Source organism: Trachurus trachurus (genome assembly GCF_905171665.1).
Source record: "Trachurus trachurus genome assembly, chromosome: 3".
Taxonomy (NCBI): domain Eukaryota; kingdom Metazoa; phylum Chordata; class Actinopteri; order Carangiformes; family Carangidae; genus Trachurus; species Trachurus trachurus.
In genome coordinates this window covers 3755670-3770039 of record NC_139893.1, presented here as the reverse complement: position 1 = coordinate 3770039, position 14370 = coordinate 3755670, and the positions used below count along the sequence as shown (strand labels likewise).

General features: G+C 42.7%; 1 protein-coding gene across 1 annotated transcript in view; it reads right to left on the bottom strand.

Annotated features, from left to right (window-relative positions):
- Positions 1–2981, bottom strand: part of LOC311004800 (mothers against decapentaplegic homolog 6-like) — a 28883-nt gene extending 25902 nt beyond the window's left edge. Inside the window, exon 1 of the mRNA XM_083996969.1 lies at positions 1725–2981. Within this exon, the coding sequence (XP_083853095.1) occupies positions 1725–2478 (754 nt within the window). The 5' untranslated portion in view covers positions 2479–2981. The remainder of the gene's footprint in view (positions 1–1724) is intronic.
- Positions 2982–14370: the final 11389 nt, after the last annotated feature.

The following is a 14370-nucleotide window of genomic DNA, read 5'->3' as shown; positions in this document are numbered from 1 at the left end:
CACTACAATATCATAACTCAGATTTCATTTCATTTCATTTTTGATTTATTTCATTCATGGTTCTCACATAGTTGCACATATAGTGTACACATTTTCACCATGAATGAAAAGGAGCAGGATGAAGAAAAAACTTACAATACCTGCCCCTCTCTGTTGTTACAAATTTCATTGGCTTACTTCAACACCAGTATTATTCTCTGTTTCAAAATATTAAAGATGATGAAACATAGTCTATCTATCTTTTTCTTTTTTCCCTTCTTTTTCTCTTTCTCCTTCTTCTTTTTTGTAGATACTTATCTTTTATTTTTTAAACATTTTCTTAAACTGAGACATACTTATACAACTTTTCAATTCCTTGCTTTGTGAATGCCATAGTTTTACACCTGCAACAGAAATACACATTTTGTTTTAAGCTTAACCTTGCAAATGTATGTTTAAAATCAAGTTTCAGTCTGTTGGTTGTCCCCTTCCTCCAATTTAAACAAGCTTTGTAAATGTTCTGGTAATGATCTGTTCTTTGCTTTAAACATTATTTTTAGGGTCTGTAATTCTATTATATATTCAGTGTTATAGTGTGTGTTTCTTTGAAAAGACAAGTGTGATTGTGTTGACTGTGTGTGAGAGCTAAGCAGTGCTGCTGCTGGGATAGCTTAGCTCCAGTAGAAGTGGACAGGGGTTTGTGGCCGCGGCCCCTTTAAGAGCAGAGCCAGTAATTGCCGGAGTCCTCAGTCAGTCAGATACCCAGCGAGTCAGTCTGGCGCCAGCGCTACGCAAACTGTATATTATCGGCACTCCTTCACCTAAATAACAAGAGGAGGACCTCCTTGTCAGAGGAAGAAAAAGAGCCTTAGTGCAACTTGAGAGCGACCTTCAACTGGATGATGTGGGAAGCTGCTGCAGTTTTTTTCTTTTCTTTTTTGCGCAAATTTAAAGAAGTGTGTAATGTGTTTGGAATGTGGAGAGGAAATCAAAGTAATGATATATGGATATTGAAAAGCTGAGTTATAAAAATAAAATATTTCCTCTTCGTTTTGGTCTAATCACTTAGAGGCCTAGACGTCTCCATCTCCTCTGTGATAACTGAACTTAGAGTAAAAGATGAAACATCTCTGGTGTCTGTGACGCTGTTTGACACTTGTATCAACAACAACAAGCTGCAGCCTCTTTAGACTCTCATGCTCTGTTGTAGAGAGCTGTATGTGAAGTTACAGTTAGCTACATGTCATGCACTTTCACACGTTCATTAGACTAGACAGCTGCATGAACACTAGTGTGCACTGCAAAAACTCAAAATCTTACCAAGAATATTTGTCTTATTTCTAGTCACAACAAATCTCATTCTACTTAAAATAAGACTCATCACATAAAAAGACACTTTTTACTTCTTTTAAGCCTATTTTCACTTGAAATAAGTAGGAAAATCTGATAGTGGAGCAAGTTTTTCTTCCTTATTACAAGCAAAAAAAAAACTTGCTTTCACTGGCAGATTTTACTACTTATTTCAAGTGAAAATTTGTTTGAAACAAGTGAAAATGATCTAAAAACACGTTAATTTTTAGGTGATGAGTCTTATTCTAAGAGGAAAGAGATTAGTTGAGTTTATTTTGAGTTTTTGCAGTGATGCTGAGTTTACTGTCTAACTGTCTGTAATGACATATTTACTGGAAGTTGACAGACCTCAGATCCATCTGATTTAACCCCTTAGTCCCCCCCAGTGTCCTCACCTGGCCCACAGAGCCGGCTGTAGTGGTAGGGGTTGCAGCACACCTGGTCTCCGTCCGCTGCGCCGCCGAAGCTCTGACAGCCGCTGAGCGCTTTGAGCCGCGCGGCCGGCGGCAGGTCGCTCCAGCGGAACAGCTGGCACAGGAGCAGCGGAGGAGAGACGCGATGCGCTCCGAGCCGCAGCTCCGTGCTCGGCCCCGTCGGCACCATGACGCACGGAGACCCCAACCCCAACCCTCCTCCTCCTCCTGCTCCTCTGGCCTCCACGGCCTTGGCCAGCGCGTCCAGAGACGTCTCCTTGAGTCTTTTCAAAAACCCATGCGCGGTGCTCGCCAGTTCATCCTCCGGTCTTCCGTCTTTCCTTGGTCTGACAACATCCCATTCCCCAAACAAACAACACGTCACAGTCCGGCCGTCGCTCTCCGGGTCCTGTCGGGAGCCTCTGTGATCCGTTACGCACATGGATGATCCGATTCCTCTGTGATCCTCACCAGGCTGCTCCTCTTCCTCCTCCTCTCTCTCCGTCGGTGGCTCTGCAGCCTGAGCCGCCTCGCTGTGTGTCACCAGCGGCCGCCTGTGGAGCTTAATCCCTGTCCCTGTCCCTGTCCCTGAGTGCTGCCTGGTCCTCTGCCCTCCTCCTCCTCCTCCACCTCCTCTTTCCTCACCTCTCCTGCCTCCATCCCGCCCGTCGCTGTCGGTGACCAGACGGCTTCTCCAGAGTCGCCGTACAAGACCTGAGCGTCTCGACTTGAACATAAACGACAGACAAACGGACTCTAGACAGTCTTGGAGGATGCAGATGCGGCGGCGGCGGCGTCCTGCTGCTGCTGTCGTCGGTCCCGTCCACTGGGTCTCGTAAGATGCCACATCGGTTTATCCTTCTTTTTCTTCTCCTACACTACTACTACTACTACTACTACTACTACTCTACTACACTACACTCGTCCTAGTGTAGTGCACGGTGCGCACAACACGCGCCAACACGGTGGTCATAGTCATACCGGTCCTCGGTGTTCCTCCAGCAGCATTAGAGCGTAAAAAGACTCAGTCACGCATCGACATCGAGTTAAACATCATTTGACCAGATCAATTAATTAAGCCACAACTCCTCCAACTCCAACTCCAACTCCTGGGTCTGCAACTCCTCGACTCTCTTCTGACTCTGCAGATCCAGACCGTAATCCACATCCACAACCACAACCCATCGTCAGCGGCGTCAGAAACAGAAACAACTCCACAACGGTTTTCTTTCTTTCTTTCTTTTTCCTTCAGCCCCCCGATCCTTCCTTCATTCACCCCGAGATAATAATAAATCCTCTCCCGGTGGTTTCTCTCTGTGAGGGAAGAAGCAGCAGCAGCGAGTCAGTCCGGCTGCAGAGAGAGAGATGAGATGGTCTGAGACACTAGAGCCAAACTCCAGGACCGATTCCGTGCTGAGAAGTTGTTTTAAAGAGAGCTGGACTGACTCCACTGGTCTCCGCCAGGCTGCACACACACAAGCACGCATGCACACACACACACGGACACACTCACACACACACGCTCATACACAGTCAAGCCAGACGGAATTAGAATGGGGGATTGATTTTCAAAATAAAACCGTATTGCTTACATACACTTTATATTGCTACTTATAGTGCTCTTACCACGGTGAATTTATGAGGTGTATGTATGTGCTATGTTGTGGGATGTGTGCAATATGTGTTATGTTATGGGATGTGTGCAATATGTGTTATGTTATGGAATATGTGCTATGTTATGGGATATGTGCAATGCTGGATGTTGGATTAATATGGCTGAGGTGTATTGTTCTTTTTGTTTTTTGTTTTTGTCATTGTGGCCATTAAGGCATTTATGGCGCAGCTACAGTGTCCAAGACATATTTCCCTGAACGGGACAATAAAGTTTATCGTATTGTATCGTATCGTATATTGAATGAGCCAGTTTGAACCAGGGTTATTATAGTGCACTAAGACTAAAACTAAAACTAGCAGTGAAATAATAATAATAACGTAAACAGTAAGATACCTAGGGCTGTAACTAACGATTATCAATTTATATCAATAAAATGTTAAAAAATGTTGAAAAACATCAATCATTGTTTCTCAAACCACAAGACGACGTCCTCAAATGTCTTGTTTTGTCCACAAACCAAAGAGAGACTCAGTTATAGAAACAAAGAAACCAGAAATATTCACATTTAAGAAGCTGGAACCAGAGAATCTGGACTTTTTTTCTTGATCTAAAATGTTTGTCCTTTTGCAAGAATGTATAGTTGTTGTCGCCTTTGTCACATATGAAAGCAAGGAATTGAAAAGTTGTACAAATATGTCTCAGTTTAAGAAAATGTTTAAAAAAGAAAAGATAAGCATCTACAAAAAAGAAGAAGGAGAAAGAGAAAAAGAAGGGGAAAAAAGAAAAAGATGGATAGACGAGTGTCTACCGTTATTTTGTTTTGTCTTTTTTGTCATTACTGTGTTTCATCATCTTTAATATTTTGAAACAGAGAATAATACTGGTGTTGAAGTAAGCCAATGAAGTTTCTAACAACAGAGAGGGGCAGGTATTATAAGTTTTCTTCATCCTGCTCCTTTTCATTCATGTCGAAAATGTGTACACAATGTATATGTGCAACTATGTGAGAATGTATACCATGAGTGAAATAAATCAAAAATGAAATGAAATGAAATAGTTCAATCCATATTCACTGTGAACCCATCCTCAGCCACTCTGCATGAGCACATGTAAACTGGGACGATGTTTAATAGTCTAAGTTTCCTTCCAGAAAAAAAAGAAAAAGAAAAAAAGAATTGACACCTTGGAGCCGTTTCATTAAAAAAAAAAGGCTTTTATTTTGAAGGCCACATGATTCACTCGACCCAGCAGCCTGTGTTGTTCAGTCTGACTTGACGCCCCCCTCTTCTCCCTCTCTCTGCCTCGCTCTCTCTCTCGGGCCCCAGAGGAAAGCTCTGGAGCCATTGGTTGATTCCCGTCATCATGTGCCAGTCTAGACACTTTGGCGGCTGGAGAACTGATTGTTGCGCAAACACGGTTTCAAGTTTCTTAACTCTTAAAGACGCAACATCCTGTTCTCTGCTGCTGCTGCTGCTGCTGCTGCGACTGGAAAAGCTGCAGATCAGAGGGAATCGCACCAACACAACAGTTTACACATGTACATCAGCATATGTTTACACAGAGCCACATAAAAGAAACAACTCTACACGGATCCATAGCCTATAAATATAACTGTCATATTATTTCAGACAGCCTGAGGCTTTAATCTGCAGCATTTTAATGTTGTGGTTGTAAAAAGAGGAGATAGTTTAATTGCCTGTAATGTTGAAAATGTAAACCTATGACATTAATGCATTATATTTTAGTATCTCTTCATGTGTTTATATATAGATCAGATTGATAATACAATATTATATTATTACTTTTAATTGTAATGCATGTATTCAGTTAGTGCAGTTAAAACTATGAATAGTTAATTAATGATAATAGCCTACTTAAAGGGATATTTCAACAGTTTGGCAAATTTCCCTATAGTTTTAGCAGTAGGTTCATCACCTTTAATTGAAGGTGCATGTTGTTTTTAGATCGGCGGGGCAGAGACGTGAGCTGTTCACGAAACGGTACTTTCGCCTTTCCCTTAAAACTCATCAAATACACAATCCAACAAGTGCAAAACATTCTCGTGAAGAAGTTATGACCTGCACATCGCCACGCTGTGAAATAAAATAATAACATATATAGAAAGCCTCAACGGATGCAGAAGAGAAGCTCGCCATGGGACCTCAATTCGGAAAAAATCTCCATGTAAGTGAACGGGAGTCAAAATTTTATTTTGTGATCCGATTGAATTGTGTCATGAGAAAAATCTCTGACCTCTACCTGTTTAAAACATCACGTTTCATGCCAAACAATCAGCAGTTTGTTGTAAAAACAGCAAAGAAAGAATGTATTAAGGGTGAAGACAGTAACAGGCAGTGGAGCAGCTGACACGGGAAAGGGCAGCATGTGGTGTGTGACGTCAACTATGCCACCTGTAGTCTTTCTGGTTACGGATTCTTCGTAATTTTATTTTATAATAGTTTTACAACAAACTGCTGATTTCTTGTCATGAAACGCAATGTTTTAAACAGGTAGAGGTCAGAGATTTTTCTCATGGCACAATTCAATTGGATCATGAAATAAAAGTCTGTATCCCGTTCACTTACATGGAGATTTTTTCCGAATTGAGGTCCCATGGCGACTGTTACTTCCTGCTTCCACTTCCACCTCTCTATATGAAGTAAATACTCAGAACGACTTGCGTTTTTGAAATCCATCCGCCCAGCCATCAGCCGTGTCTGGAATGTAGTTCCGGCTGCATTTGCCAACATGCATCAGCGGTTTTGCATGAATTTCCCTCTATAACAACTCTGTCTGGTAACGTTGTGTTATTATCTCATAGCGTGGTGAATGTGCAGGTCACAACTTGTCCACCAGAGCGTTGTGGAGTTGTTGGATTGTGTATTTGATGAGTTTGATGAGGGACAGGTTGACCTGTACCGTTCACCTCCATTGTGTTCGCTGAGCAGCTCACGTCTCTGCCCCGCCGATCTCAAAACAACATGCACCGATCATTAAAGGTGATGAACCTACTGCTGTGACTATAGGGGTTATAGAGAGAGGAGGATCTGACTAAATGTTGAACTATCCCTTTAAGACATTCTTAATTGTAAATACATCTAAACTCTCAATTACAAACATAGAGTCTCAACATTTGGAGCCACTGGTTAAATCTTTAGTGCAGCTCTCAGTCGTACCACTGTTCGCTCAAGCTCATTTTCATCTGAACACGAGTGAATGGACTTTTCATTGCTTTGTTCTGTGATTAGACAGAGAGACATATCTGTGATGTAAAATAAATTCAATTGAATTAAATAAAACACTGGAGAAGTCCCTTATTGCTTTTTGGAATAAACGTGTTAATAAGAACTGATGTTGGGAAAGGATTTGGTCCCTTCCTAATAGATATTTACTAGTTAACAAGGTTAAGGCAATTTCCTTTAAAACCATTCATCGCTGTTGTCAAATCTTTTTTTTTAGTAAGATTCAACAAGGACATTGATGCGTCTTGCACTTTTTGTTACATGCACCAAGAGACTGTCTTCCATTTATTCTGGACCTGTGACCACACTCAGGAGTTTATGGCATCTGTCGATTTACACTGGACCATATTTATATTATATGCCTTTGTACAGCTTGAACGATGTAATATTTGGTTTCACAAACTAGAGGGTAAGATAAAGATTTTTTTCCCCCAATCTTATCATATTGCTCACCAAGTTTTATATTCATAAGTGTAAAGAATTAAAATTGAAACCCTCTTTCTGTATCTTTAAAAAAGAGATTGAATCCTATATATTCACCACGCTATGAGATAATAACACAACGTTACCAGACAGAGTTGTTTTAGAGGTAAATACAGAAACTGCTTGATGAAAAACTGTCCCTGAAGGCAACGTGCATCTGCGGTTTTGCATGAATTTCCCTCTAAAACAACTCTGTGTGGTAACGTTGTGTTATTATCTCATAGCGTGGTGAATGTGCAGGTCACAACTTGTCCACCAGAGCGTTGTGGAGTTGTTGGATTGTGTATTTGATGAGTTTGATGAGGGAAACCAAGAAATCCCATAATGAGCCTCCGTAGCGTAGCTCTGAGCAGCTCACGGCTCTGCTCCGCTGTTCTAAAAACAGCTTGCACCGACAATTAAAGGTAACAAACCTACTGCTATGACTATAGGGATTATGGCAATGGGCCAATTTGCCAAAATATTGAACTATCCCTTCAACATAGTCTACAATTTGATGTTTGTATCAAATACTTGTCCTTCTTTTTATTCATTGTCTTGAATGTCATATTTTGGCTCTGTAAGACATAGAGGCGGGGGGTTGGTTGGTGTGTGGTGTGTAAAGGTTGGTGGGAGAGTAGAGACAGGCTGTCCGGCACCAAACTACCTCCTAAAATAAATGGCGTCCCGGTCTGTGTGTGTGTGTGTGTGTGTCCGGGCTGCGGGTCCCAGCGCTCCGGCAGCAGCAGCAGCAGCAAGGGAGTCTGGGAGCTGGCGGCTTGTCACAGGAACAACATGTCATCAGCTTCACTGCTCCTCTAATGGCTCTCTGCTAGACCAGAGGCAGGGCAGACAGTCTGTTGCCCCACCAAAGCGGTAGTTTACTCTGTGCACACACACTCACACTCACACTCACACACACAGTCACACACACACATAAACATTTGTGCACATACAAACACTCACGCTGCCCACTCCCAGCCACTTACAGGCCAGCGCTGGAGAGACTGGGAGGCCCCCGGCCCTTATGAAAACATGCAGGGGTGCTGCTGGAGATAATGTCTACAGCCAGACCTCTGGACTCACGCCACGCTGCTGCCGTCTTAGCCCGAGGTCCAACCAGTCAGAGCTCTGTGGTCAAACATTGCCAAGTGTCAGAAACATTAGCCAGCTACAATATTTATCTGCTTTCAGCTGCTCCCGACTTACCTGACTTAAAGAAATGATAGAAACTAAGTGGTAAGCTGAGGCAAAGGCAAAAAGTTTGTCTTAAAGTAGAAGTAAGTGGAATATTTGTGTTAATATAAGTCTTAAATAGTTGTATCTTCAGACAGCAATCACTTCTATAGAGTGTTTGGTCTGAAACACGGGTCTGTCGGCATAAAGGGGCGGTCCTCTCTGTGTGTGCAGCCAAGGGATGTGCGTGAATGTGGTGACGTAGGGACGAGTGCGGGGACTGCTAACTCCATCGGATGACAGGAAGTTAGACAAAACCACCGGATCACTTACTTCTGCTTTGAAGAAATGATAGAAACTTAAAAACAGAGACTCGTAAGCTGAGGCAAAGGCAAAAAAAGTTTGTCTTAAACCCTCTCACATTTTTTTTTTTACAAAATTGTTTGAAATCAATCAATTAATTAAATGCTTTTTTACAAAAATGAAAAAAGTCAGTCACCTGTGGGACGGACAATCCTGTAAAAACAGCATCCAATCATCGCAAATGCAACATTAAAGGGATAGTTCAACATTTTATGGCAAATACAATTATTGCCATAATCCCTATAGTCATAGCAGTAGGTTCGTTACCTTTAATTGTCGGTGTAAGCTATTTTTAGAACGGCGGAGCAGAGCCGCGAGCTGCTCAGAGCTACGCTACGGAGGCTCATGGGATTTCTTGGTTTCCCTCATCAAACTCATTGGAGACGCACCTTGATTATGCACTCGCGGCCTCGGCTGATGTTTCTTTGCTCCCGCTTTGTCCGTTCGGTTGTGTCTAATAAATGATAGTCTTGTCTGCAAAAACTTGGTTGAATATGTGCAGATCCATTTATTTTCAAAACAATAAAACAAAAGTGTACCGAACAAAGAACTCAAAACGCCGCCAGCCTGCGGTCAAAAACAATATACTTCCTGTGCGTCACACCTGGAATAATCAGTGCGCACCTTAAATGTCCTCACATTTACTCCCCCACAGCGCCACTCAGGGGCTGTGCGAGAATGGCTCCACCACAACCGGCCCCTAATTGTCTATGGCTATATAAGACATAACAATTAACATATTAATAATGTGGAGCCATACATAAATTAATAATTACTGTGTAATGAAACACAAAACCTGATTTTAACTAATTATCAGGTGCCAGGCAAATTTTCAATTACCATATCACCATAGACATATCATACATCATTTTTCTTCCAGCATAAACAGTTTTGTTACTGGTCTTTTAATAACCCTTTTTTTTTTTTTTTCTTTTTTCCTTTTGGATACGAACAGATCGGACCCAAGAGCTCAGGGAGAGGTGGAACCCACAGTCTAAATGTTTCCCTTTTTCAGACTGTTTCACTTCAGTCCACCTCTGTCTTTTCTGTAGTGTGGCAAGGTATTCTTTTAACCATCTTTTCCAAGACAAGTTTGAGATGTATTGTGCTTGCTTCCATTCTCTTCTTGAACGCCAGTCCTTGTGGTGGACATCTGCAAAGGAAACCAACACGAGTTCTTTTCTCTTTTGACTCAGTTCCAGTTGAGCCTTTCGTCCCTTTAATTTCCATGCAATAGCAGTTTTCACTCTCTTCCAATCAGAGTGATAAGTGGTGAGCTGGCAAGTTTTATTGCTGCTCTATACACTTACTGCATTTACAGAGATCTTCCCTTTGATCTCTGGGCCACCTTGGAGTTCCAAAGCTCCTTCCACTGGAAGTGGGTCTCTTCCCTTGTGTGTGTGGGAAACACCAACATGCAATTTATCTTGTGGAACCATTTTATCAAATCCATTGTTGATGACATCAAACTTTGTGCACTTTTGTTGAAAACTTTCATTTCTTTCCATTTTCCTTTTTAAAGTAGTGAGACGTTGCAGCTTTAAACTGTGTCCAACTTGCACTTTTACAGGTTGCTCCGTCCTTTTAATGAACCTTGCTTCTTCTCTCGACATTTCCACTTTGTCCTCAGCATCCTTGAAGCCGTGCTCATACTGCTTTTCCAATAGCAGCTCTGTCGATTCAACAGACACTCGATTCACAGAGACAGAATGCAATTCATTATTACTTTTCCAGTTTTTACATGAGCCACCAACAACCCACCCCAGTAGGGTTTTAATGGCAAAGGGTCCTCCTCCTTGACTATTAACAGTCCCCCATGGTTCCAGCAACTGAGAAGCGTTAGTTCCAATTAACAACTCCACTTCAGCAGGGATCTCTGGGATGTGAATGTGATCAAGGTAAGACCAGTTTCTGAGGAAGTCCGTTTTGGTTATGTGTGTTACACTCACCGGCATTGTTTTCTGGGTGTAAACATCTGGAAGACTGTGATACCTTTCTCCATTAAGGTTGGATACTTCCAGGCCACTTACAATGTAGGTTGACACAGTTGTTTTGGGACTCATTGTTAGCAGGCATATTCTTGATCTTTTTCCACTCAGGTTCAGTTTTTTCATTAAACCTTCTGAGCAAAATGTAGATGTTGATCCATTGTCCAAAAATGCATAGGTTTGAATAACTTTATTGCTGTTTTTTGCTTTCACCTGAACAGGTAGGATTGACAGCATTCCATTGCTTCCGGCCCCTGTTTGGCTTCCAAAGATTTCAGCAGATACAAGTGTGTTACTTACAGCTGACTCAGGTTCATTGTCCCATGTGTCACTGGTGCTCACTGACTTATCCACCTTGTTAACATGAACATGTACATGTAATGCTGTTGGATGACTTTGTTTGCATTTTTCACAGGTTATGCGCTTATCACAATTGTTGCTCCAATGTCCAGTATCAAGACATGCAAAACAAGCTCCTTTTTCCTTTAAGAAGTTGATCTTTTCACGATGCTTGATCTTAGTGAACCTTGGACAGTTATTCACATTGTGACGTTGTGTGCAGAATAAACACCTGCTGTTGCTTTGAATGATTTCCTTTGTTTCTTTATGTTGTTGTTGGTTAACAGTCCAGACATTTGTTGCAAAGTTCTCTCTCCTCATGTTAGGTCTAACTGCAGGCACATCTCTTTTGACATGAATCCCTCTTTCTGATGTTTGAATATCTCCAAATACTGGATCAGACAAGAGCTTGACCTGACGTTCCACAAAACGAACAACATCATTGAAACATGGTCTGCGATGTTGATTCTCACGAATGTCATATGCAATGAGTCTAAATCTCTCCCTTAATTTATAAGGCAGTTTTGACAGAATGAGTTTGAGGTTGGCAGACATGTCCAGTTCTCTCATGTCCTGCAGGTCAGCCATGGCATTGTTGCATCCACGGAGGAACAAAGCATAATCCTGAAGTGAAGAAACATTTTCTGCTTTGACAACAGGCCATTGATGAACCTTTTCCATGTAGGCCGCTGTGATCCTTGTTTCATCTCCAAAGTGCTCCTTCAGAAGAGCTTTAGCTGTCTCAAACCCTCTTTCTGCAGGCATGTGCAGGCAACTATGCACCAGGTCTCTTGGTCGCCCCCTGGTGTACCTTTCCAAATAATAGATGCAATCCCCTTTTGATGCACTTTTATCCTCGACACAGTATTTGAATGCATGCATGAAAAGCCTGAATTTCAACGGATCACCATCAAACACTGGTATTTCTCTCGGTGGAAGTTGACTTGCTCTTTGTTGTTGTATTAGCAGTTCAGATATTACATTTTGTTTTTGCAGGATCTGAAAGGTAGAATTATTGTTAATTGCATGTGCATGTACAACAGTCTCAGTCCTTTGTCCCCTTGTGACAGGTATGTGTTCAATATGTGCTGATGTATTGGTACCCAGAGGTTGTGCATCTGACCTTTCCCTCCTTACAGCAGGTAAGTGTTCAGGTTCCACTTCCCTCCTTACAGCAGGTAGGTATTCAGTTTCCACAGATATGACAGATGCTTGCTTTACACCAGGAAGTTCAGTTCTTTCCTTTGCCTTTTCAAAATAAGACTCCATACCATCTTGCTCTGAATATGCTCGTAACACTGCTAGTTCAGCATCTGCAGCTTCAATCTCTGCCTCCATTTTTATTTTCTCCATTTTTTTGCGCAATGACTCCGCCTCCTTTTCCATTGCATGTTTCAGTGACTCCGCGTCTTTTTCCATTGCATGTTTCCTTTCCATTGCTGAGACGCGCGCCCGAAGTGCGGCTCGCTTGGCTTCAGCTTTGGCTTGCACAACAATAAGGGATGTTGTAGATGATTTGCTTGATCTTGAACTGCTGCTTTTAGCTGAGGCATTTGATCCAACATTTGACACACTGTCCATGGGTTTTATTTCTACTTCACCAGAATTGTCAATATTTTCAACCATTTCGCCAGTCACAAATGTTTGATATTTTGCAACACTCTGATAAAATTCATGCACACTCAAAAGTTTTGCTTTGAACCAAACGTCATGTTTTTCTTTTTCTTCCACAGGCAATAACTCAAACAATTCATCATGAGCATCTTTTGCATCATTAATCAACCTCTGATACACCTTGAAAGTTTGGTTGATTTCATTTTCATAACCAGGTTTACCCATCAACCCTTGTATTGTAGTCTTTAAGTTAGCAGCCTTGTTTAGTTTAGATTTCCTCAGTGCCTCCAAGTCATTCATTTTAGCAAGCAGCGCCTTTGCTGTAAGCTTTATTATTCGTTTTTTAACTCCACCAGCTCCATCGGGCACATCTTCAGGCGCATCTTGCTCATCATGTGCAGTTGCTTCATTCAATTCAACCTCATCACCTTGTTTTTCACCCATTTTACTTTTGTTTCAAAACACACACAAAACCCAAAACATTTTTCAAAAAACACACCAATAGTCTTTCAACATAAATAGTCTTGATTGTCTTGTTTGAACACCAAAGCTTTGGATTTTATACGTTCAGTTTGTCTTTTGTGTGCACACTTTTATTTTCAATGGCCATGTGTTTTATGGAGAGTCGACCCCATTTACCTCTGCTCCTTTGTTGCTTGTAACTTTGCTGCTTTACCGCGTCGCTCCGCCGCGGAGTCTCCAATCCCCGCTTGCTCCACGACCTGCAGCCCCACGCTCTCTCTCGCTCTCCAATGCGATGTCCACGTCCTCCGTCCGCTGCACTCCTCTGCACCGGCCCCGATCCGACCTCCGCCGCCCGCTCGCTGCTCCCGGTTGCGCCCAATGCGCCCGCGATGCTCCAGCTGCCGTGGCCGACGTCGGTCCCTCTCACAACGCTCTCCAGTGCGTTGTCCAGTCCACGTCCTCTGTCCACTGCACCGGCCCCGATCCGTCCTCCGCCGCCCGTGGCTGCTCTCGGCGTCTCCGCTGCTCTCGGCTGGTTGCGCCCACGCGGTGCACCAGCGTCTCCTCTGCCGAGACGTGTCCGCGTTCCACAGCTGCGCCGTCTGCGGATCCTCGCTGCTCCTTTCTGTTCCCTTTCTTGCCTTGACTTGAACAGAGCCGTGGCGTCAGGGTAACTTCTTGTGCATAACTCACACCAGAGAAGTGTTTTTGACTTGATATGGAGACGCACCTTGATTATGCACTCGCGGCCTCGGCTGATGTTTCTTTGCTCCCGCTTTGTCCGTTCGGTTGTGTCTAATAAATGATAGTCTTGTCTGCAAAAACTTGGTTGAATATGTGCAGATCCATTTATTTTCAAAACAATAAAACAAAAGTGTACCGAACAAAGAACTCAAAACGCCGCCAGCCTGCGGTCAAAAACAATATACTTCCTGTGCGTCACACCTGGAATAATCAGTGCGCACCTTAAATGTCCTCACATTTACTCCCCCACAGCGCCACTCAGGGGCTGTGCGAGAATGGCTCCACCACTCATCAAATACACAATCCAACAACTCCACAACGCTCTGGTGGACAAGTTGTGACCTGCACATTCACCACGCTATGAGATAATAACACAACGTTACCAGACAGAGTTGTTTTAGAGGGAAATGCAGAGACTACTTGATGAAAAACTGTCCCTGAAGGCAACGCGCATCAACAGTTTTGCATGAATTTACCTACAGTATAAAACAACTGGCAACTTGGCTAAGCTAACCAAGAGCTAACTGTACAGGAATGAGTGTATCATCATTTCTCTAATCAGTTTCTCTGTTGGTTGTTTTTAACCCATCTCAGTTTAGTTCAGCTCAGTGTAAAGAAGC